The sequence below is a fragment of the Argiope bruennichi genome, chromosome X1 (assembly GCF_947563725.1).
Source record: "Argiope bruennichi chromosome X1, qqArgBrue1.1, whole genome shotgun sequence".
NCBI classification, from domain to species: Eukaryota; Metazoa; Arthropoda; class Arachnida; order Araneae; family Araneidae; genus Argiope; species Argiope bruennichi.
The window spans coordinates 58,447,923-58,475,859 of NC_079162.1; the positions used below are offsets into that span (position 1 = coordinate 58,447,923).

The 27,937-nt window shown below is 29.7% G+C and overlaps 1 protein-coding gene across 2 annotated transcripts in view; it reads left to right on the forward strand.

The window, feature by feature from the left end:
- Positions 1–27,937, forward strand: part of LOC129958274 (reticulon-4-interacting protein 1 homolog, mitochondrial-like) — a 111,007-nt gene that overhangs the window by 79,887 nt on the left and 3,183 nt on the right. For both annotated transcript variants that reach the window (XM_056070609.1, XM_056070608.1), the window contains 2 exons: positions 1,082–1,267; positions 27,548–27,725. In XM_056070609.1, the coding sequence (XP_055926584.1) occupies positions 1,082–1,267; positions 27,548–27,725 (364 nt within the window). The remainder of the gene's footprint in view (positions 1–1,081; positions 1,268–27,547; positions 27,726–27,937) is intronic.

Here is a 27,937-nt window from a genome sequence, read left to right on the forward strand (position 1 = left end):
ATGTTATGTTGATTTCGATTTTAGTTACAAACAATAAATCTATACTTAGAATAAATATGAGTGTTTGTGTGTTGGCTTTGTACAGACCAGAATGTTTGACCGACAGATACCAAATTTGGCACATGTATACCTTGGAAGTCGAGAAACTGCACATGGGAGCGATTTTTTGATTTTTTAAAATTATAATTTTAATTAATAAAAATTATGCGAGATTTCAGCGGGTTTTTTTTCGCGATAATTTCTGGAAATCTTATCGCACATAAATGATTTTTACATCAAGTTAAAGCTCAAAAAATTATTTTTTTATTGATACCAATGTGTAAACCTATTAATTAAGTTTGTATTTTTAATGAATTTTTTTTAAATATTTTAACTATATTTTTCAACAATTTATTTCTCAAAAAATAAAAATAAAATTTAACTTGTACTAGCATGATATGTGTGCATGGGAAAAAGTTAGCTTTTATCAACGTATTGCCATCACCTTGACAAAAGCTCAAATTAAAAAAATAAGTTAACTATTACTACAAATTAAACATAGAAAAGTGCATTTTTAGCTCTTGTTTGTATGAAAAGAAATAAATATGATATTTCGTAAAATATAAATGTAAAAAAAAGTTTTCTATGGTCTTTTACAATATCTATATTATTAATTAATGAATCAGTTTTATTTAAGGCAAACACAGTTTAATATATACAGGATATTTTCTCTAATTAGGAACCAACAGCTAATTTGTAAACGTTTAGTAATATACATGCATTGTTATTAAAGTGATTTAAATGAAGTAAATAGTTATATTTTATGTAACTTGGGTCAATAAATACTCTGATGAATTACAAACTTTAAATTCTTACATAGATTTACATATTTAAATTCTTACATTACTCTGTCCTGTGAATCATGTTTAACAAAATATTCTTGAGACACTAATATTTTAAACTAATATATAAATAAAACATCTTTTATGAACAAGATTTTCCCTCGAAATAAACTTTCTTCCCGAAATAAAACAATTTTAAAGACAATGCCAGAATTTAAAACTTTGAAAATTAAACATACAAAAATCTTTTCTTTTTTTAGGATACTTCTACTTACAGGAAATTCTCCTGTTGGTCTTTTTACAATGCAATTGTTGAAAGCTTGGGGCGGAGACATTACAACAGCTGTCCCGACGACTGGCCTCCCAATGTGTCATGAACTTGGTGCAGACGATGTTATTGTTTACACTGTCACGAATTTTGAAACGGAACTGAAGAAAAGAAGGAGGTATTTAATTTTTATTTATTGAAATCCCATTTCATACTTCTTAAAGTAGCGAAATCATTTAGGAGAAATTTTTTAACCAATGTAAACTTTATTATACAGCATTGTTTAGAAATGCCCTTATTAAAAGTTGTAAAAAATTATAATTAATTAAAACCTATCTATTTAAATGAAATATACTATTAAATTATTTATTTAAACTTTATTAAAATAATTTTTCTGAATAACTTTAATTTTAATTTGATTTGTGATGAGACCATTTTTGTGCTTTGTATTATATATGAATGCACGAAAAAGCAATGCGGGTCCATTTTGTAAAACATGTTTAATCATAGTAATTAACATTATTAAAATCATAGTAATGGTGATACGATGCAGTATTTACAATCTACTTGCAAGGGGTTACAAATTTAGCCTTATACTAAATTATATTTCACCGAGGAAAGTTAAATACAAACGAGCAAAACGATAGCGCCAATCAGCAATGCTGAATTTGTATAAACTGCTTCGTTCGCCAAGCCTTGCAACTAACAGTATTATTGGGAGACAATATTTTTATATGGAGCGGATATGCACATTAAATATATTACATAAGAAAAAGTTACTTATTCTAATCATATAAAATATTTTGTAATAAGTCTGGAATGATATATTTATGTTGCATTACATTTTTTCAATTACAAACTGATTACAAAAAAAAAAAAAAAAAAAAAAAAAAAAAAACCCTTTAGCAAAGAACTGTACAGAAACTGATTTAATACACTTGTTTTTCTCAACTTGCATGAGAACTTAATAATTAACTAATCAATTAATTAAATTAAATTTTGACAAGGTACGCCATCTAGTAATGAATTTGAGAAAAAAATATATTTTAATATTTCATAATTTACCAATGAATAGGGGGTTATAACTACCTAACAACAGATTTGAGTGTTTGAGATCCATCGTGCAGAAGTTTGGTGAAAGAGTTGTTGTTTTCGTCATCTGACCATGGTTCAGATTGATGGCAGTAGTTTAAAAAAACTGCCTCGTGACTTCAAAAGATGGTAATTTTTTTTTAACTAAAGCTAAAACAAAAGAACAGATATACATGAAGCTGCATTGTTAGTTTTATCTAAATGCCAAAATTTTGAATTCCAGACAAAGAAAATCTGCATCAATATATTTTAAAGAGTAAGCGAAACTATGTTATTGTAATTTCTCACAGATTACTCATCGGAACATTACAGATTCAATTAAAAACAGCTATTTTTTTAAAACTGAGATTGTATCTATATTCAAATAATAATAGTTCTTTTCCGATATCTTCCTTTAAATATCTTTTATTTTAGTATTAAATCACAAATCCGAAAATTTTCACTTCGTTAATTCGAATTTTCAATAATCATGGATAGAATCCACAGAATCACTTATTTGCCATTTCGATCCGTCAACCGGAAAAGAGAGATGTTACTTTAATGACCAATTCATCCATTTCTGAGCAAGAAATGTGAATCTAGTTCTTCATTATCAACTACTTGTTTGAACCTGATCAAACCTTTACTCTCGCTGTTTTCAAAGGCTCTGTGTGTTATCTTGTGCTATTTGAATTTTTTTCTAGCAATTTTCACTACATTTAGCTTCTTTTTCGAGATAATTACTGTCATTGAGATCTAAACGTTGTGGGCCTCGCTTCTGAGTTGCAATTAGAACTTATTCTTCGCTCTTCTTATTTGGAGTACTGATTTCTTTTTATATGTACATTTACATTACTTAATTAAGTTTGTAAAGATTACATTTTGCAATCGATTTTCACTTACTTCTTCAAGTGGTAGAATCTTCAAATTTTATAAATTCTTGCTCTCTCGATGGCAGCTTAAATTTTTTCAAAGCATAATTATCAATTTAATTAAATTCCGATTCTATATAGAAGGCATTATCTGATAGTGAATGTGAGAGAAAATTGATTTCAAGATTCCATTGTGTTTATGATGATGAATTATAAATTAAAGATTAAAAAGCAAAAAATAATTAAAATAAAAAATCTGTTTCTTAAAAGATTAATAAAAAAGTGTTTTTAAAAATACTTTTTACTGGATTTTTATTTAAATTGCAATTATTTTTTGAAAATATTATTATTTAAACTTAATTTAATTCGATAGCCATTGGAAAAGGAGCATTTAGTTAGAAACTTGAAAAACTGTGTCTCCCCATTTCGAGAAGTAGATAGAAGCTATATTATAATAAAAATTTAATTAAAAACTCTAACTGTTTAAAAAAATAAATAAAAAACAATAAATAAACAAAATATGTATTTAGAATTTTTTTAAAAATCTCTAAAATTTCTTTTTCTAATTAACCAGCGTTTTTTCCCTTCATATTTAATTTATATGGATAATTTAACAATGTATATGGGCAATTATATGGATAATTTAACTTAATATTTAAAAATATAATTATATTTAACAATTTTATTACATTAATTTAACAATATAACTATATTTAACAATTTTATTACATTAATTTAACAATATAACTATATTTAACAATTTTATTACATTAATTTAACTTAATATTTAACAATATAACCAAGTCGCATTAAAAGCATGCTTCTGTGCAACTTTAATTTTAACGTGACTTCTTACTATTCATTACACTTCGAATTCGTTTTCCTTTTATTCTAAAATATATGATTTTATTAAAATTTAACATTTCAATTCATTGGTACTGAAAACAAGTCGCATTTTTTGCTGAATTCTTTTGAATGTAATATGTCATATTAGATGCATGAGTATTTAAAATTCATTCTGACATTCTATAAAATTATGTTTTTTAAATAGTCATTCATTTCCTCCAAGTATTAAATGTATTTATAATTCATACATTAGGCAGCAGTTTTTTATGCGGTGTGTTCTTAAATTGATGACCCCAAGTAATGTTGTCTCGGAAAACATTGAAGTCGTAAAAACTTCCAAAGCATCTCCTATTTTGTATTTTTAATGAAGGAAACTAAGTAAATAATCATAATTCAAGATATTCTGTCGCAATTTGGTGAATATGTACTTAAAATTTAATAAGTTGTAATTAATTTTTAACGTTGTAATTAATATCATTAATTACAACGTTAGCTTACTTTATTTCACACTTTTAGAATCGATACAAAATTTTCTGAACTAAAATGGAGTCGTTAAACAAGCTGAGATTCCGGTTTTTGTTGCTATTATTCTATTTTATAACATTATTTTATTTATTTATTTATTACCGATAGAAAAACCGACTTAAAAGTTTGACATCTCGAAAAAAAAAAAAAAATTTTTTTTTCCGCTGAAAGAAATTCCTTTCTGCAACTAACGAGATAGGTAAAAGGATGAGTTTCAGAAAAGAGCTCTAGGCATTGCCAAATCCATTAGAAAAAAGGTCAGCTGCTGCCTCATGAATTAAGCTCCGGGATGTTTACAAGAAATGTCAGCGATTTCAAACGCGTGGTCTTTGTCCGAATGAGAAGTGCATCTAGCGCATTATAGAGTCAAAAAGAAAGCTTTTCATTTTTCTATAGCACTGCAAAATATTTCCCAATTTATTTTATTCGCTTATGCTTGTATTCTGTAGTATGAAAACATGCTACATAAATAGAGGGGAAAAAATTCAGAATATAAAATGATCAATTAATATCTAAAAAATAAAATTACAGCTAACCACAACAAATCAAGTCAGATTAAACCCGCTAAAAAAAAACAGTCGTTTTCTCTTGAATTTATTCTACGTTGTTTGTAAAAACCGTCGCCCATTTCAAGCATGTAGTTTTTATTTTTAAATAAAATATATCTATTACAGAGGAATTTGTATTTGTATTGTATTTGTATACAATAGATATATCTATTGTAGGAATTTGTATTCGAAGCTGACGGAGTCAATAAAAATTCAGTGCATCTAAAAAATTTTTAAGAAAATCTGGTCTGAAAATGAGCTGTATTATTCTTAAACTTAAAAAAAACCGAAGAGATTTATATTTAAATTTTTTTTCAAAATATACGTATTTAATTTATAGAAAGTAATTTCAATAAAATATGCGAGAATAAATATGGTTTTTTTAATGATTTTTTAATAATAATTTCAATACATTTTAGTAATGAATAGTACGCTGCATTTTGAATACAGCAGCCAAATAACAAACTGTACAATTCACTAATTCCCATGTTTAAATTAAAAAAAAAAATGTAAAACATTTATATTATATATCAGGGTTATCTTTGAGAGAATTAAGTGCTTGAAAAAAAAGTGCTCACTTATTATCATTAAATACGTAAAGTAAGGACTATTTAATTAAAGATAACTCAGAAATAAAAGCAGAGTATTGCGATTTTTAGTTTTGGCTTCAAATATTGCATTGTTGTTTTTGTAATCGCCAAATTAATGTTATAAACAGTTTATTCTCTGACAAAACTTTTTCCCCTTCATTTGCCCAATTATTCGGCTTGGCGATAGTTCCAATTACTCTGGATAATCAGAATTATACTGTAGTACGAAATAGGTGTTCTAAAATAGTGATAATCATTAGGGATACATAATAAGAACGAAGAAAGTAATACTTTGAGGAAAATAAATTAAGACTAATAAGGGATTATGACAAAAATAATATGCATATACTTTAATGAGGTCCGCACTACATATATTCGATTTAATTTAGCTATGATAAAAACACATTTTCTTTTCAAAATTATGCCTCAATTCAATATTCTGAAATTCTCGCTCTTCGTGTTAAATTCTTGATCGAAGCAATCAAAACGGTATTCTCATCCGAGACATCTGGAAATTCAACACGCAATTTTGCATGAACGCCGTAAAAATGCATGTTTCATATAAAAATACCCATTTGTTTATAAAGAAATAAACGCGCTTTTATGAAAACATTTTTTTTAATGTTTAAATATGTAAATGTAAACACCGTTTGAAACACCTGTTAGCAAGACAATGCTGTTTCCTACATGCGGGCAGAGAATACACTGCCATCTAGTGATCGTAATAGACACCTCGGTAGACTGCATTCTCAAATAGTTGACTAAAAACGTCATCTATTAGTTTTAATACACATTAACACTACGCTTATCTGCAGCAAATTGAGAGAATGGCTCATAAAAAAAGCCTTTAGATTCTTAGATTGCAAGACGAAGGGTTTTTAAATCAGTAATAAAATCAATAACTACCAATAAATGGCTGTAAAGCGACTTCAGTTTCTACAAAATACGAAATAAATTTCTAAACCTATATTTCTGGAACTAATGCATTACTCATCAATTACAAAACGAAACGCCTTTCGAAATATTTTAATGTATTAGTAACCGCTTTCTTTTCAAAGGAGCAGACAATAGTTTTCATAAAAACGATGTTAATAAGTGTATATATCAATCAGAGGTAAAAAAGTAACTCGTGCTGCCATCTGCTGCCTTCTTTCGATAAAAAGAAATGCCTCCACTACCAATAAATGATCAACAGACCAAGATAAAAGTTTTGCGAAAGTGGTTTCGAAAGAAACCACCAGAATTTATTAATAACAGTGGAAGAGTTTATAAGCTAAATGTTTTGAAGGCCTCTTAAGCATTGTAGTCTTAATAAAACAGGATATTATACACTTGGGATGAAGAATTTTTTTCTCATTCCTAGTGATTTCCGGCTTTAAAAGGTAGAATTAAGATGGCAGTATTTCATCTCCCCTCTTTTAAAGATTGATTATTGTAGCCATTTTCGTCTAAAACGTATAAAGGTTCTTAAGCAATGGGAATCCCGAGTCTAATTTCTTTATAAGCAGATTTTTAGTAAATATTACAAGAAATTAATGGCAAGACATTTAATTGCGACTCATTTTGAAGAGAATTTATCAAAGTATCGCGAGAATTTAAAAAATTCAAATTTAAAGATATTTTCCAAAAAAAATAGTAAAATTTAGCTAGACTGATCCTATAGTTTGAGTATTTGTATCGGAGTTTTTAATGTTAACATTAAAAGAACATTTTTTTAACATTAATTTTCTAGGGATTTTTTAATTTTTTAATCTAAACATTTGTTTAAAATTCACCGGCCCTTAAAATCTTTTATATGCATGATTGATCACCAGTAATCCTGAGTCAAGATACAAAGCATTTAATTTTATAAAAAAGAAGGATCGAGATGTGACGGCAAACTTTCGAATTCAGGACCAAAAGTTTCAGGTTTAAAAATCAGTTTCATAGAAAAACGATTGCACGAGCGGGTCTAATGTGCGTTAAATCTAACATCGCTTAACCAAACATCGTCCCACTTTCGTTATGCGGTAGTCTGGAAAGGAGTGCTAACTCAGGTGCTTTCCTCATCATCTGACGAAGAATCAAAAGTAAGATTTGTTCCAGAAAATCCCTTGTATTGTTTCAAAATGATACGTAAGTATTTCTAAAAATAATGGAAATAGTTTTGAAAGCAGAGACTGGAAAGAAAATGGAGATTGACAAGGAAAAATATTTCATTCAAAATTGACATTGCATCTATTTTTGAAGGGAAATGCGAGTAAATTTATGAATTTCATACATGAAAATTTTCTATTTTTAAAAGTTGTTCATAACTTCTGCATCATAAGTATTAATTTTAAATGCAAATTATTGAAAATTTTCGCTTTGACATAAGGCGACTGCAAAATATCGTTAATAGTTATGAAATGCTGATAATACAAAAGAAGCAATATATTTAGTTATTTATGCATTGGCTAGTTTTACTTTATTCACAAGACCGACATTTAACCCCTTTCTATATAGTTTGACTTTTTAAACGAATCCCCGATATAGATGGGAATCTCAAAGCACTTGGAAAGACTGAATAATTTACTATTAAGTTCGGTCTAAGTAAATAATTCTTGCTGAACCTAGTCCATGACTAGTTTTAGAATGTTTTAAAATTAGAGTAAGATTATAATGGTTTAACAGTTATTAACATGTCGAATTGAAAATCTAAATATAGCAAAGCTCCGTAAATCCTTAAATGGACCGACATAAAATCGCAAATGAGAGTGTAAACAAAATTTTAATGAACGATTTCGATTATACAAATTGAATACTATTAATGCAAATTTCATAGATAGTTTGAAGGTACTTCTAGTATATTACTGCAAAGTATTGAATAGTCAGAAAAATACCTTCGTTATGCATCTTAAATACAAATTCATACATTTTATGCGATTTACGTGCATAAAAGTAAATGTTTAATTTTAAGAACTCAATTGTCGTCGAGGGCATAGATTGAATAATAAATACAACATAAATCGAATTAAATTCATCGATTGTTTTTTTTTATATTTTTGAAAATAAAGCAAGTTTGAAGATTTTCACTGGAATCCATTGCTTTTTTAAAAATAAAAAAATCTCATCACCAGCTTTTAAATTAGCACCTAGTAATTTGTCTTATTCATTCATCAAATGGGAATAATTCCGAAGACGTAACATTGGTGCAATACACATACATCTCAAAAATGATCTTTGCTCTCGGGAAATTCCAATCAACACCGAAATGACGTTTTGCGTCATATAAACAATCTTTAAAACTTATGAATTAATCTAGGCAATGATGAAACGGCATCTAATGATAAATGATATTTTGTAAATTATCTGCGCCTTTCATCATTTTTAACCGATTAAAATATTTTCGACTTACCAATTAAGAAAAAATAGGTCTTTGTCAAGTGAATTATGAGCGTCCCTTTTAATCAGCTTCAACCAAATGCATTTCTGCGCCGAATTCGCCAACTAAAATTACAGAAAGAAGTATATCAAGTTGAAATTCGAAGAATTTACAGCGTATTTATTTCCGGGAAAAATAAACTTTCAAAAGGAGAAATTCTGTATAAATTGAAACAGAACATCTTTATTCACTTTTTCGAGCTTGATATTTGGAGTTATATGCACTGAAAGGAATCACAAAACTGGAATTAAAGGAGGTTCTATAACGACTTATTCAAGTAAGGTACATGTTTGACTCGTCTCTAAATCGAGAATTTTAAGAAAAGCGAGATATTTAAACCCTCAAATGCATGCCTCTAGGCTGAAATTAAAAATTTTAATCCAAAAAAAGTTCAGTTTTAAATTTAAAGAATTCAACTTCAAATTTTGGCTTACAAATTAAAAAATATAGCTAAATACATTATTGAAAACAAAATCTCAGAACTTTATTTGCTATACAAAAATCCAAATATGGATTACAACATTATATAATTAAAGATAATACATACAAACATCAGAAATGACACGTTACTAACATGTCAACAGAATATTTATTTAAACTAGATAAGAAATATTTAAAGCAAAATTTCTCATTCATATAACAGAAAAAACATAAGAGTGTCCAACCGATTTGTTTTAAAGGCATACACTAAAATAGAATTAAAATCAAAAATATACATTATATAATTCGATGCATATATGACGCCATTTCAGTACAAGTTAAAAATTCAATATGAAACAATAAATGCTAAGCAGGAATGTATTGTTAAAGAATCAAATCAAAAGCAAATCTTATGAATTACTTTGAAAACATGAGTTAAGACTAATATTTACTCGCATTTATAAAGTATTAATTTTTATATCTGTACGAACCGAGATTTAACAGTTTTTGTAAAAAATCTATGAACTTTGAAAAAAAATTTAGTATTTAATTGCTATTCGTAGTTTATAAAGTTTGTCTTTATCGCATCCATTCGATTTTCCCATAAAAATATTTTATTAATCGAAAAACTAATACATCAATTAAATTTGTCAAATTTCTCTTTACGGCGCGTGTACATCGCGTTTCATAATGGAACACATTGATCACCATGGTGATCAGGCATGATGATCAAGGTGTTTTCGAAACTCGGAAGATTCCTGATAAGCTGGCCGGCCGAGCCATCAGTCGTCGTCCGATAGGGGAAACTATGAAAAGGGGTTTAATCGTAACGATTTAAATTAAAAACTATTTTTCGGTACAATTCGTGAACAGCTAAAATATTTCCAATGCAATATTTTAGATATAGTTTAATAGGAATTTAAGTTTATCAATTAAATTTTAAATAATTCGGCAAATGGATGCAATAAGTTGACAAAACCCATTATTTACAGATAAATCAAAAATATTTCGTAAAATGTTAAGAGTTAAATTACAATACTCCAGTTCAGCGTTAATCTAACATTGCAATGGTTCGTATTTAGAATGTTCAATTAATTTTATAATTTCAGCAATTGCTTATAAAAATGTAGTAAATTTTGTAATAAGCTAGAAATTTACCATTTTTTAACCTAAAAACTCGGTATTTAAGAAATCTTTATTAGAAATTAAATTTGAAATTACTTAATATACAAGAAAAATTAATTTATATGAAGTTTTGGCATTATAAAACTTATTGAAAAATAAATTCATGCAGTATAGGGCAATATATTTGAAGATATAACAGGAACTAGTAAATAATTTCAGAATGTCTGAAAAAAAACACTTGCTAGACATTCTATAACAACTTGAGGTACGCAAGTTCATAAGTAAAATACAATACGATACAATAGAATAGGTTTTTAAAAAAAAAATTACAAATTTCTGAAACAATTATCTTCCAAAAAATTTATCAGATTTCTACAAAATTAACATTTTATGAGTAGCATGCAAAATAAATTCCAGGTTAATCTATATTTGTGCCGCAACAAATGATAATTACATTTTTATTAAGAATATGTTTAACAACTTTATTCGTAACGATGGAATTTTATAATCAATTTTGTACGCACTTCTTGGCGTGCAATATAGATGACATTTTGTACATTTTTGTATTCTAGATATCAGTGCTCTATTTTAATATATTAGAGCTTAATCGTCAGTTAATCATTAATTAAATTTTGATTCCACATAAGCGGTGCATTGAATGTGGTACATAAGATCAAAAGATTTCAAAAGCCCATAATGTTTTTAATAATGAATTAAGATTAAAATTAGCAATTACAATTCATCTTTAATACACTTATAAAAGCATAACATCAAGAGCAATTTTTATTAAATTTATTTTTATATATTAAATAATTCAGCTGGGGATAAAAGCTGGCTGAATTGTTTGTAGAAAGACGTCATTAAATATCCATAACGAATAATTTTCAATTAAAATCAATAAGTCGTATGTATTTTACCTTCCATTTAATATAAAATTGAGTTTGTTTCTACATCGCCTCCGCATATATTTAATTTTAATTTATAAGCGTCAAATAATCTGAACTAATTTTTATTATATTGAAACAATTTTGAAATCTTAATGGAAGTCATTGAAAATTAGGGCGTTCAGAACCTATCTGGCAAATGGAAAATCTCGATTTATAATTTTAGATCTTTTAAATCAATCGATTTGAGACTTTGAGAAAGCTTAACAAATCTAGGAATGCTCTTCAACGCAAGTTCTTAGAACTGAAAAAAAATAGCTAAGAAATTCTATAAAAACTATCAGCACTTGAAGGAGAGATGTCTCAAAAAATTTTCATCGTTTTAAATCGTGTGTTGTAAGAAACCAGATTAGAGCAATGTTTTAACTTATTTTAAAATTAAATATTAGTCACAATGTCAAAGACAAATATATTAAACACAAGCCTGAGAATTCATGCAATTCTGTAAAAAATATTAGTTCAAATTTTAAAAATATTCAATGTCCTTGGTCTTTGAAATACGGACAGCATACTTTCAAAGAAATGTAGCTTACATTTCAATGAAGTGATTGTAGATGACACGGGATATGACGATCTCCATCCTGCCGATGCGTTTGCCTTGTTTTGTTTGCAATAAAACAGTTTAAAGTTGCATATTAAACTTGACAAAATACCAGAAAACTGTTCAAGCTCTGAGAGTTCTTTTTCATCCATTAGTTTTGTATCGGTCGAGAATGCCAAAGAAGTTCGTGAAGAAGCAATACAAATCATTCCTTCCACTTGAAAAATGGATAGATCGCCATATCTGAAAAAGACAGACAATATTTTAAGTTGCTAGAAATCAGAAATTTATTGCATACCATTTTTAAAAAGAAAAAGTCTTTATACTTCTGAATACTGGATATAAATTATATAAATTGAAATAGAATTTCGTTTAAATAATTCAGTTGATTGATTCATTTTAAAAGATGAAGCAATATAGAAGAATCGTAATCAAAATGGGACTGATAACTTACTAAATTTGTGAAGCAAAGCCATTTCTGAGAAAACTTTGCAGCAAGAGCAGCCAAGGTGGAGGAAGTTCAGACTATCAGCCATCCATTTCTATAGGCAAGTGACGATAAATAGTAAATTGCATCTATGAGTGCTGGCTTTCAACAAGATGTCAAAAGGACTTCCGTAGCCATCTTGAGTTGTTGGACATATGTCGGACTCGTGAGAATTGGAATTGGTTTTGAAAAGGTTTATTGCCAAAAAACAGTTCGGCGTTGTAGTAATTGAAGAAATAACTTGCTTGAAATTAGATTTCAGAACAAGTTATGCAAGTTGGGTATGACGATCTTTCTGCTCAAATATCTCAAAAACATTCGTTGAATCTTCACATGAAATGACATCACCTGTCAATAGCGTTGCCTATGATATTGCGCTTCCAGCAGAACATTAACAGATGGAATTCGACGTTAACTTTCTGTTACTAAATATATATCTTGTAAACCTTGTTCTTTCAGAGTATGTATCAAGTGTTCAAGGAGAAGAACATCTTTGAAGCTTAACATCTTTCAAAGTGCCGTTTAAAATTAAATGGACTCAATATTCGTTACTTTGTTGTCTGATAATAATTCGCTTGATTTTGATGTCTTTTCGCACTTATGTTTGGCATGCACAAGAAATATTCCATTGTAGAAATCTCAGTTGAAGTACATGGGAAGACTCCATTTTCAGGATTCTGAAGTTGTCGAAAGTAATTGAAACTTGCAGTACGTTGAATCTGCTACAAGCATGATCAAGTTTCCCTTGATCACCTTATGAAGAAAGCTGCAGAACATAGGTAATAAAATGAACTAGTTTTCTAACATTTTAAAAAAAGACTATGAAAATCCTTCGAACAATATCTGCAGGTCTATGGAGTTGACAAAATGAATCCAAGGTTAAAATATTCTAGTATAATGTTTACATCAGTTATTCCGATTTCCTCTCGTGTAGTCCTGATTAATAGAAAAGGATTCAAAAGGTCCTCATATGCAAGATGGTCCTTCAGAATTTAAATTCTTAAAATCATTTCATTCCTTTCATGGCATTAAAATTACATTCTTTATTCGACAATGGAAATCCTAAATTCGATCAAAGACAGCAATTTCTTAATACTCTACCAGGAGCTCAAGCATTCAATTAAAACACTGCAGCAGCACATCTCGTTTCATTTACGTTATACAGATGGAATCTTACTAGTCTTCCCACAGTAAGATTTGACTACGACAAGACAGACCATATAATCTGGAATCCTCGATCAAAACTCTGTTCTGTAGAATATCTGAAATTGACTTTTGTAGTATTTTGAATTAGTAAGGAAATACAATCTTAGTACATTAAGAAATTTCGAATAGCATCTAAAATGATATACTTAGTTGACTATCAGTAATGAAGAGAATGATCCACTTCTGACAAAACATTAGCAGAATTCCAATAAATTTGACCAACAGAAAGCTTACATTTGAGATTAAAGTGTTTGTCTTAAGATTTATAAACAAATCACTTCAGAAGATTTTCCCAAAATGAAATTTTTAAGATGGTGCTTTCGAACATACGACACCAATTGTAATCGTTTTCATAGCCTATTCATAACCTCAATAAATTTAGATTTATACTCCTAGCAATTACTCTGTCACCTAAAGACTTCTCTTTTCAGTCAGTACTCTTTCATCTAATTTTTATTATATATTAATGCTATTTAAAATAATTTCCTCCTGATCTTTATCAGCTTCTGCTTAATTATTTTGATTGGCAGTTAAACTTCATTCCATATTTAATTTGAGAAGCGATAATAGGTTAAGTTAATGTATTTATTCATTACTTTCGCATTTTAATATTGAGATATTAAAAGCCCAAGCTATATATATTTTATAAAAGAACTGAACTTCAAGTATGAAATTCGATTTCATGAAAAGATAGTAAAAAAGGAACTTCAAGCAACTCATGTTCATAAGCAAATTCATGCCTCCAGAGCTCATCTGATATTCTGTGGACATATTGTACATGATAAACAGGATCATGCAAGCGAGTGAAATATCGTCATGCGAGAATAAGGAATAGTTCATGGAAAACAAAGAGAACGGGATATTTCCTGCTTTAAATGTCGAATTAAGATCTCTGGAGATGTTTCAGAACAGTTTCAAAGATTTCTGAAGTTAGTTCGTAAAACTTGCTAGATTGCAAATTAGCGATATTTTATTTTTCTAACTTTCAGATTGTATAAAGAACTGATTGGAGTCTCTGGGAAGGAATTCAATGCAATTTTTCAAGCGTCATTGGTCAGTGGAGCGGATAAATGTGCAAGTATAATAAAGACGATTTTTCTGCCTTAGCAACGTTACTAAATGTTAAATATATCCAAATGGACATTTTATACGAATTTTTCTGCATATGAAAACATTCAATATATGCTTTCTTTGAAACTTTGATGGAAAATGAGAATTGTCAGTATTTGAAAGACAGTTTCTTTTGTGAACCTTTGATTAAGTAGCATGTAAAACTCAAACTTTCGAATCTTCATTTTTACCAGTCATAGAAGTTTAATAGTAGGCCATGGATTCGATAATAGTTCATGTATATTCTGAAATGAATGTCTTGCTACTTCAAGTTGACACATTTTTTCAAAAAGATTTAATTAAAACCAACTTTTATATCAACTTGCTCTCCCGAAATCAAGAATGATGAATATAGATTAACTAAGGGAGATTCGATTCTAAGATGCATTTCACGTTATCTACGGGTGTTATCTAAAAAGGGCGAGATTTAACGCTCCAAATTGGCAGTTTTCGGAGAGCATGAAACCGAAACCCCCGAAATGGTTCTTCCAATTTTAAAGATTTTGGTTTCCGCTCGAAACCGAAAAATCTCAAACATTAAGATATTTGAATAGGGTTGACATCATGACTTTTCAGCATTTTAAGATTTGAATTTAACATGTCGGAACCATTGATGATTATATTTTTATCTAGATACTTTCAAACTTACTACCAAGATATTAAACTATTAATCGGTAATAAAGATATTTTCCCTCAGGAATATTAGGAAAAATATACCGAAGTTTGAGCATATTATTTCTTTCTGAAAATCAACTAAATTGATTAAGAGCACATTATTACAATAGAGAAGACTTGTACCTGAATGTTTTTTCGTCTATAAAATGAATCCTTTTTGTATTAATGCCTTAATTTTCGGTTAATTGTGTAGTTGTAAATAATAAGATTGGGGAACATGCAAGTAATTGAAGATTTGATAATTTTAACTGCCAAGTATTCATAAACTTGAAGGAATGAAAATGACATGCAGGGAATGAAAGTTGACATGATATACAATGCTGATAATAGTATAATAAAAAATAAAATGTTCTGTATTTAGTCAGCCAATATTCACTCGACACCATACAATGCCCAGCATTACTATCTAAACTAATTGGAAGTAGGTAGTCAGTGCGTGACGTAGCAACCATTCCACACTCCTCCACTCATTGCCCACACACAACCCCCAAACATATTCCACACTCCTCCACTCATTGCCCACACACAACCCCCAAACATATTCCACACTCCACTCATTGCCCACACACAACCCCCAAACATATTCCACACTCCACTCATTGCCCACACACAACCCCCAAACATATTCCACACTCCACTCATTGCCCACACACAACCCCCAAACATATTCCACACTCCACTCATTGCCCACACACAACCCCCAAACATATTCCACACTCCACTCATTGCCCACACACAACCCCCAAACATATTCCACACTCCACTCATTGCCCACACACAACCCCCAAACATATTCCACACTCCACTCATTGCCCACACACAACCCCCAAACATATTCCACACTCCACTCATTGCCCACACACAACCCCCAAACATATTCCACACTCCACTCATTGCCCACACACAACCCCCAAACATATTCCACACTCCACTCATTGCCCACACACAACCCCCAAACATATTCCACACTCCACTCATTGCCCACACACAACCCCCAAACATATTCCACACTCCACTCATTGCCCACACACAACCCCCAAACATATTCCACACTCCACTCATTGCCCACACACAACCCCCAAACATATTCCACACTCCACTCATTGCCCACACACAACCCCCAAACATATTCCACACTCCACTCATTGCCCACACACAACCCCCAAACATATTCCACACTCCACCATACACATTCGTCCCAGAAATTCCTACCTCCTCGACGCATTGCCCCCACAACCCACCACATTCCGCTATACATTGTCCACATACTGCAACACATCCCATCAAACATTGTTGCGCGACATGATTTTTCCTCCACACATTCTGAAATTACATGTACTAACATGGCTATAAAATTTCAGCTATGTTCATTACTTTATCAAGATTTATATTTCATTATGTGTATTTGGAACATTTGTGAACACATTAAGATTAATATATATTAAGGATCAGAAACGGTGAACTTAGTTGGAATCTATCTCTTCTACCACTAAATGTGTAAAAACGCACGGAATCCGACGATTATATTGAGATTAACTTATCAGGAAATTTAAATTTAAATCTTAAAATGGTGAAGAGACCAAGATGTGAAACCTATTTAATTGCCTTAGCGTTTGAGATTTCACTATTTCGAGTGAACTTAATTTTTTCAACCTGAAAAAACTGTTTACAATTTTTCGGTGTTATGCCATCCAGAAATACCAATTCACAACTATAGATCTTGCCTTTTTAGAAAACATTCGATGAAGTGAGCCATAACGGATTTCAGATGCACATAAATTTAGAATTTTTTTCAAACTGAATTTAACAAGTAGAAAAAATTTGTCAGCTCGTAATAGACATTGTTTCCCAAATATACATGAAATATCAGTGGATCCATGACTTACCATTCGATTTATATGGCTGGCAAAAATATTCGAAAGTTTGCATTTCACGTACAAAAACACACGATTCACAAAAGAAATGTTTAAATATCGATAATTCTCTTGTTCTCCCATCACAAAAAGCTTTAAAGAAAACAAGTGTTGATTTTACTTGTAGAAAATTTCCCATAAAATTCCAGATTGAATATATTTAACATTCAGTAACATCGTTAAAGCAGTTCCTAGAATTGCTTCCATTTATTTTGCATATTTATCTGCCCACTGACAACAGATGCTTGAAAAATTTGAAATCTTTACTAGAGACTAATCTTATTCAATTCTTGACACAATTTGAAAATGAAAGTGTTTATTACCAATTTGCAACCCCAAATACAAGTTTTATGAAATATTTTTCTAGGAATCTTTGAAACTGGACTGAAACATCTCGTAATCGCATTCCAGAAATCTTAATTAGGTAAAAGTAAGAAATATCTCGATCTAGTTCCTTTGTTTTTCCATAAGCTATGACCGTATTGTGACATGACAATATCTCGCATGCCATACATGGACCTGTTTGTCAAGCCCAATATGTCCATCTGACATCAGCTTTTATGTGCTTATAAACATTACTTTGAACGACTGAAGTTCTCTCTTTACCAATATTTTCATGGAATCGACATCCACACTGAAATTTAGATTTTTAATATAAATATAGTTTAGGGTTTCATACACCCCAAAAATTAAATAGTGACAAGTAATAAAAAATGCATCAAATTAGCTTAGTTACTTTAACCCCTTTTAAGCAGCACTAGGACTTGATATGTACTCTAATTTGCAATAATGCTAAAATGGTTACAACAGCTAAGTGAATCTCCTATCCAGTTCTTCCCGCCCCACTATAGGAAAGACGTTTGTTCAACGATAGATTTATCACGCAGAACATACATTGTGGATCCTCTTCAGGAAACATTTGAACCTTTTCTTGAAATGCTTAATTTTAACCTTTATTATTCATCAGCTATTGGAACCTTTTCACCAGCCCTCCAAACCTCGTATCTTCCTGCAGAAGCAGAAAAATCTCATTGGAATGCAATTTTTACACATACTTATTTAACTGAAGTTATGCATATCTATTTTTATTCGCTTCCCTCATATGCGAGTTTGAGTTTTGCACATTAACGTGATCGTGGGTTAAAACTCTTCAGATCCTAATCATCAGTTAATCGTTCAATATGTATACATTTTCATTCAATCCTCGTGGTGCCGCCTGAAAGTGAAATTAAGAAAAGTCGTATCCAAGATATTTAATGAACATCTTGTATAAATTAAATTTATGACTAAGAAGTAATTAAGATTTACTTTTTATAACATACTGTAAAACTATATTTAAAACTATTAAATTAAATGAAATTACGATATATCAAATTATCCAAAGTGGAAACTCATTCATTAACTTTTTGGATGAAAAATATTTGAATGTATAAGATGATATCATTAATAAACTTAGTCTTATAAATTAGCAACGAAAACTGGCGGGTGAAATTTACTAGAAAAAATGGCCAAATAAAATTAGTAATTTCATTTCGGAAAATCCTGACTCAATTTTGTTACGAATCTACTGACAAATGCCGAGCGAACTTTCGGTTGCAGTTAAATTTATTACCATTTAACGAATAGTTTATGTCAGATAATTTGATCATTCTCTTCAATATTGGCAATTGACTAAGTAATACCAATTTAAACGTTAAGTAAATTTTTTCGAATGTATTCAAAATACTGTAAAAGTCTCCTTGATATTCCAAAGAATCCGAGTTCGCAACCGCAATGATTCCAAATTTATACGGACTTGCTTAACGTAGTCAAAATTCAACTGAAGATATAACCATGAAGAAAGTTGCCTGCGTCATGAAGAAATGAACCCAGCACTATATCAGACATCCATTAAGCCAATTCAGTGTAAGCTTGATGTTCGAATGACTTCATTACAGGAAGAATATTGCATTCATTGCAGGACTAGCATAGCTCTGGCCGAAAACTAAACTAAAGGGAAACTCTTGGACGCTGAAAAGAAACCAAAATTGCGTTAAGTGAGCTGAAGCTGGAAAATCACATGTTTTATATATTTTTATAATTTTAAGAAAAATGGTTGAATCCCAATTTAACAAGACCCGAGTTTATCGCCAATATGGTAACCCCAAAAAAACAAGGGGAATAATTTTCCTAGTAACCCTAATACTGATTTGTTTACAGTTTTTCTCGCTTGTTGAGTTGTATATCTACTAAAGAAGTTTTGCAAGAAATGAAAATTAGAAATAATCGACAAATGTATCCATTAAAGAATTTAAATTACACTTTACAATTCCAAGTATTACTGCTAATAAAACATTAGGTATTATTTTTAAAGAGAACAATGAACAAATAATATTTATCGTTTTGCAATTATCGAATTACTTTATTCTATTTAAAATCGTCTGTTTAATCTTTTCTTTCAGAATAGAAACTAAAAAACATCTGCTCGATCTTTTTGAATCGTTTGTTTTGCACAGTTCTTCATTTTAATATTGACATTCTAATGGAAATCTTTGCGAATTGTTCTTTTCGTGGATTTCCCGCAATTATTGGATAAGTGAGTACTCAATCTGTTCAATCTTTCGTAAATATGTACTCATTTTGAAGTACATTAAAGTTTACTCGAAGTACATTAAAGTTTATACAAAATGCAGAATTCTCACATTTCTGAAGTATTAGAGATGAAATTCGATTAACTTAGAGCTTATTCCAACTTATAGAGCTGCAAATGGTAAACATGCCAATCGGCATTTCACTTCATTATATTTCAGATTATGCCATAAAATTAGATATAACTGCTCGAGAAACATTTTTCATGCATCGCATCCAAATAGTTGAACTTCCAAGTGTTAGAGCCATCAAGCTAACATCCAAGTGTTAGAGCCATCAAGAGGAATTTCTTCATTCGCTATTTAGATGCAAATTATGTAAATATTAAATTGTTATAAAGAAGCAAATAGTTATTCAAACTGAATGCAATGATCGAAATTATCAGGTGAAAACACGAAACCCCAAGACTGCGGATTACAATAAATATGAACAAGTTTTTCAATCTAGCATAACATTAGGGTTAAAGCACAATTTGAGAAAAGCCTGTTTAACATGAAAAAACTGAAATCAATAAACTCATTCATTGCTCAATACAAATAATTATAATTTTCTTTACAAGTAATTGCTTTTGCTAAGGAAATCTTCCAAATTCCTGAAGTTTTAAGAAAGATTTCAAAACATGGTTAAATTTTCAAAATGTCAGCTATGATTTTGAAAGGCAATTTTGAAAGCTATATTTTGGTAAGTTCATTGCTTGAGTTCGCAACTTTATAAAATGCAAGACAGTACATTTTCTTTACTTGTTACAGGACAGAAAACCAATAGTAGCCGAGATTCAAGAAGAATCTACGACAACTCCCCTTAAACTTTGAGTTTTTATTATATAATCTAATGACACCTTCCGTTTCAGTCATGTGCTATTCCAGTGATTCGATTAAATACACGAAAAAATTGGAGTTTTTGCATTACATGGAATTTTTATATAGATTTATAGCATCTTTGAATGCTTTAATTATATCTCAAATTTGAGGGGTGATAATTTGATTCCCTATGGTGCAAAGGCACGACAATTAAGAAATTAATGAAAAATGTTCTTTTTCTGAGAAAGAATATATGTATGCATTCTGGGATGAGAATACCAATAAAATACCTTACTTGCAATTTAAATTTGAATTACAAATTCCTTTATACTTTATATATTGAACCTTAAAATCCAAAAACTAATCTTATATTTCCTCTGCAAAATGTGTCAGTTTTTCTACAATGGTTTTTCTAACAAAAAAAAATAAATCGTTTATTACTTTCAAAAATACAAGAATTTTCTCGACTTCGTTTTAGAAAACAGCCCTTTTTAAAAACTTATTTAAAGTCCTTTCTAACCTCTTGCTGAATGAACGGTACTGACCTTTAGGTAATTTCATTTAATTAGCTATCACTAAACGACTATATCGACCCGCCCTGAAGCATACGACAAAAATCTGAATGACAAGACGACACGACAGCATTCAATTAAATATAGATGATACTTTTAACTTATTTAAATGTTGAGAAAAAAAATTTAAAGAAATTTTTAACTGAAATGAATTATCATAATTTTCAATAAATGGAAATGGTTCCTTTAACAGTATTTATCCTCCAGCTTAACTAAACATGTACAGAATATAAATAACTTACCACTTTCATATCCATGGAATAATTCTTGACCATTTCATTGACTACCATAGTAACAAAGCATTGATATCTGACATTAATCATGCAATATAACTGACTTATATGTATTGCAATGACTCGAAACACTGGCACAAAATTTTACAACATAGAACGATGGTTAACTTGTGATCTTTGAAGTACACGCATTCCCAAAGTAATGGATGACGTGTTTTACCACAATGTTAAAAGTAGTCTTAACAATCCCATGATGCTCTTTTTAGAAAAGGAGCATTATGGGATTGCATCCAATTCAAGATAGTCACTCAGAAGACATAAGAATTTAAAAAAAATGATTATAAGCTTAGATATTAAAATTTGAATTTAGGAGAAATTAAGTAAGAGTATTAATAGACCATCGATTAGTTTATTTACTATTAATAATTCCATATTGCTCTTCTTCAAAAGATTTGTACGGAATAGTCGCCCAGGAGGCATAGTAGTAAAGCAATATGATAATAAGAATAGATAATCAGATTCGAAACTTGTGTGACAGTATTGAAAGATCTTCGATTATTTTTTCTTTTATGGGAGAAAAAAAAATATTCAGTAGAGCCCAGAGATCAATTTAAAAGTTCAAAATATAAAATAAGAATAAAAATGATGTGTTCATTATCAAAAAATATAATTCAAGTTGTTATTTTCGAATTTAAATGAAATCATTCAAGCTGTGCCTTAATTGTTTTTCTGTTGCATGTATCATGTTACATGTATGTAATTAGTGATGAAATATGAAGAAAATGTCATCTTAAAATGTAATCCATATTCTAAGATTATATTAGTGAATTTCTTTTTCCAAAAGAAGAAAAATAAACTTATAGTTGATTTGTTTGATTTTTAAAAAAATCAATTATAATTTTGATATGAATATGAATATCTAATTTCGGATTTTTGTTTTCCAATATGGAAGTAAGAAATTCCTATTTAAAAAAATTTTAGTTGATTTTTTAATTCTTTTTTTTTTCTTCAGTAAAGTGTAAGAGTTTGTATCTCGATATAACGCTGGTCTAAGTAATTGTTCGTCTTTTTAATAATTTTAGTTGATGTTTTAATTCTTTTTTTTTTTTCAATAAAGTGTAAGAGTTTGTATCTCGATAGAATGCTGGTCTAAGTAATTTTTCGTCTTTTTAATAAGCGTATAAAAAACAAAACAAAAAATTTGGATTTTATTTTATATTTTTTACACAATGTTAAATATTTTTAATAAATTTCTTGAGAGTTACTCCCGTTTGATTTTATCATTAATTTAATCATGTGGCGTTTAGATTTTAAAAGGATACACTTTGTCATTAGATAGACGTAATTCACTTCAAAGAATTCCTTATTTCAGTGAATTATTCAATTTTCTACTTTGATAGCTTTTTGGAATTTCATGAGGCTCACTTTCTTATTTTTTAAGAAATTGCTTTTATTGAATTTTTTTTTAAGCTGACACTAAACACTTTTATTTGATTATCATTTTATAATATCAAGTTAGTCAAATCATGAGAATTTTCGATAAATATTTGATTTTACTTTTTAAAGGCTTTAAAATCTCATACACCAATTGAAATGCCAATTTTAGTACACTTTATTACCAATAGATGACGCCACGTCATGGACCATGCTTCTATGAATATACTTGATTGATCTATAACTTTATTTGCATGAAAATTTCATTAAATTTTTCTTTTCTTCGTTATATAAGTAAGTTGGTATTAAATTCAGCTGATATATATATATATATATATATATATACAGTTTTCTTGACAGGACAAAACAGATAAATGAAAAAACAAAATAAGTAAAGGAGTAAAACAAAAGAAATTGTCTAAAAATAATTATTTGATTGATTTGCGTGAAATGTTTTAGATCGCATGTTCCCAATCAGTGGCCCATATACCACTACTGGTATAATAATTTTTGGTGACACAATTTTTATACAGAAATTTCAAATAAATGTAAACTGAATCATTTTTAACCGTCTGTTTTAATATTTGTTATTCAGATAAATAGATATTTCAAATTTTGATGTTCCCTCTTTTAAATTGGCGCCTATGGCAGAAAAAACACCTGTTATATTCTATGATACTGTGTTAGGTAATCTTTCAAATCAAGAAAGAGATCAGTTTTTAGATACTTCATAAGACAGAAATATTATGAGTGAATTATAAAAAGGTACCTGATGCAATTTTTGATTAAAAAGAATGATTTCGTGCACAAATACACCAACTTTATGTACAGCAAATTAATTTTATTTAAGTAATTTATATATTTGTGAAATTATAAAAAAAATAATGATCACGGTCGCAATGTGAACCTGATTTGCTCTTGAAATTAATGAATATAAATGGAATGAATCGAAATTGGTTACAATGAAACAGGTTGAGTCGTCACATTCATTGTCATCAATAATAATTCGTAATATTAGCTATAATGCATTATTATCGACTGTTTAATATTCTTTATAATATATTTTAGTTTATTTTGATGTAATATTTTATTTATTATGATGTAAAAATTTTATTTACGAATATAATTGAATAACATGTATTAACACTAGATTTACCATGAATTGGCATATACTTATTTCTACCAAAGGGATCAAAATGACCCCCTTCGATATTTAATTAGAAAAAATATAAATTGACCTATCTATTATGAAGTTAAAGTAGAAAAAAACTTTATATTTTCAATATATTAAATTGGTGTGGTGTGATGAAAAGGCAGTTCCTCTGTGTTTATTTACTAAAAAAGGGGTTTATTTTCTTATCTAGGTCTTCAAGACCATCTGTTCTTTTACCATCATATTCTATCAAAATATTGACTAGCACGTCTTCTTACTAACAACCTATAATAGCTTCTATCTGACTGACTTACGGTTTTGTCAACTTGCTTTTTATATGCACACATTTCACTAACACAGACTTATTTCTATATTTATACCTATATCTATGTGCGTCCCTATCAAGCCGTTACATATTTAAATATAAATGTATGTATTCTCAACAATATTTATTCGAATGGTCAAAATGGCCCCTTCGGTAAAAATAGGTATACTATATACATCCCTCCGAAACTAAAAAAAGAAAAAGAAAATGAAAATATTTTCGATTATATGTCTTATAAATGTAAGTAAAAATTAATTAATATATTCTCATAAAATGACAATAATTTTCTTGAAGAAAATTAACGAAAAGTTTTCTCAGAGGGGTAAAAATGACCTCTTGTTAATTAGAATTCTTTATTGGAAGATTTCTTTTTGATGTTGACATGACATCTTTTTGATGTCATGACAGTATTTATGAATATATTTTTTATTCTTAATTAGAAGTACGAAATTTAAAAAGGCTGAGATGAATTGCTTCGATGACTTTCTGAATTATTTTTGATTATTATCGGTGAAGAATTAAAATGAAGCATACTTTCTCAGAGCTGTTCTGATAAAATGATAGGCTCAAAAATCTCAATTATAAGCAAGCAATTAGTTAGAAAATTTACAGATCAAGGCTGACTGTCATTGGTTCATATTGGGCTTGGACTGCAACTTATACTTCGAATTTAAACTAGGTCGAAAAGCAAATTTATGCATCTTTATTAAAACAGAGGTAGACTTTGTTCAGAGCTTTTCTGATAAAATGATAGGCTCAAAAATGACAATTATAAGCTAGCAATCACTTGGAAAATTTACAAATCAGATCTGATTGTAATGGGTTCATATTGAGCTTGAACTGAAACTTATACAGTACACTCCCGATTATCCGCGGAATTGGGTGGCGCGGCCTCCGCGGATAACAGAAATCGCGGATAATCCGAAAAAAGCTAAAAAGGGGCATAGCAAAAGAGAAAACAGTCATTCCAACTCTGAAAAATCGTTTTATGTACAATAAAAAGTAAAATAAACAGCAGGAAATGCTTAACTAAAGCTTAATATTTTAGTATATCACTCAAAACTAACCTAAAATGCATTTTGTAAATCTAAACAGAAAAGTGCTTTGTACTTATGAGAGGCATCAAGTATACACAGAAAAATTAATACATATGTACTGTTTTAATACTGTAATGTATTATGTAATTACAAAGGCATAGCTGAAAAACTACACCTTTTTGAAGAAATCAGTCATTTGTGTTTGCTTCTTGCTTTGGAAGCATTTTCTCTTTGCTTGGAAGCAAAAAAAAAAAAAAAAAAAAAAACATAGTGCGGCAGGCGCGGATAACCCGCCCGCGGATAATCCGGAGTCTACTATACTTCGAATTTAAACTAGGCCGAAAACTAAATTTATGCATCGTTATTAAAACAGAGGTAGTCAAAAATTATTTTTAAGTTAGCACTAATTTTTTCTAATATTCTCAAACTTAAATATATATATATATATATATATATAGCAATTTTCTTATTTATGTATCTGGTGCATTTCTAAAAAAGAATAAATATCAAACAAGAAATAGGTCATGTTATTTCCGACATTGTTATGCCTTGGGCTGGACTCAAATCATTACCGCATTCAACGATGAAAATATTTCACGCTTAAGCGAGACTTCAAAAGTTAAATTCGTTCAAACAAGAGCAGCCGGCAAGGTCAAAGTGTCAACAAGTTCAAATAGCCCTCACATTGATTCAAAATGAGGAGTAAATACAGTATCAGCCAAAATATATAGTATTGAAACTCGCGATTCTCGAACACGTGGTTGCGTTTATTGACGAGGCATAACTCCAGCTACACGTGTTCACAGTAGTGAAAAAGAAGTTGTGTTGCGCAGTTGTTGGAATCTCGACGGAGGGAAAAATATTTATAGTCGAGCATTATTTCCGTTCATACGGAAGCGGTCGTGAAGGTGGACCGAGTTTGAAAAAGATGGCAGAACAATTCCAAGAGAAGTTTAATAAGACGGCCCAAAGTAACACAGTTATGCTGTTTATTGTTATGAAATTTTGCCGTTTTCATGGTGTACTGTGTCAACGGTAAGGGATGCCTACTTGTAGAGAATGTGTTCAACTGTGAAGATCCACCAAGAACTGTGCCTGCATTACCTTAGAAAATCATCTCTTTTTGCAAAAGTCTGCAGCAACCTTTATTTCTGGATATGTTTGAGAATCTGCGTGAACGATATGAAAACTGTCTACAGCGAGGCTGTGCACACTTTAAACACTTACATTACGCATACCGGGGTAAATCTACACGCTAATAGTATGTATGTATGTTACTTTCTTTTGAAGAAAATAAAACTCACAGATGACAATAATATAATTTTGTACAGCTTTTCATTTCAGTACTATGTAATTTTGTTCATCTTCTCATTTTATTACTGTATATTTTGGCGCTTACTATATAACTAAACTAAACGATTTATGGGCTCATATTTCCCTAATGTCAATTCAGGATGATCAGTAACAGATTTCCGACTAGGCAAATTAGATAGCTGTGCTGAGAGAAGGGGGGGGGCTCAGATAGGCAAGTTAAAAAAATATTATTAACATGTTGCTTCGTCTCTTTGTCCGAGTGTAAATAAGCACAGTAAATATAAACCGTAAAGAGCTACATGGATAAAATTTGGTTCTCAGTTTTAACATCTAAATTGTAGATCTGTATCAGAATTTGAATGAACACCGTCAATGGGTTGACGTCTGTTTGTACATTCACAAGCATGTAAATGCTTGCTTTCATCAAAAAACACAGCTACTTAGATAAATGAAATTTGATATGTGATTTTGTCACTCAGCTTACAATTCTATGACAAATTTTGGAATCAGTTGGGTGAAAACAAGCATCTAAAATGAATACTCGATTTTTTTTCCCCGTCCGCCATAATACAAAGAACAAAACTTTGATTCGTTATACAAAATTATGTTATGATTATGTTATACAAAATTATTTAGATCATTACATCACTGAAGATATTTATATCATCCTAAGTATATCTTTTCAGATTTGATATAATATTAAATGCAGCGGGAACAATACTACATCAACTATGTGTGGATATTAGCTCTCCTGGTGGTAAAGTAATAACATTCACAACAACCCCTATCTTATCAGATAAGTTCGATGTGATGTTGGGATCATGTCTGGCTGTGGTGCTACAGGTCATGGCTTGGATAAAAAAGGTACTTGATTACTTTATTCACTACTATAATCAATTAATATTTTATCATTATTACACATTATTGTTATTTCTTAATTATTCAGACTGTCAAACATTGTTGTGATCTAAAAATATATTCAAATTTTTCTCAATGCCTTAATTTATTAATGCTTATTATTTCAACTATTGCCAACTTCAATGATGAGCTACTGTATCATCTGAAAATCCTGTTCC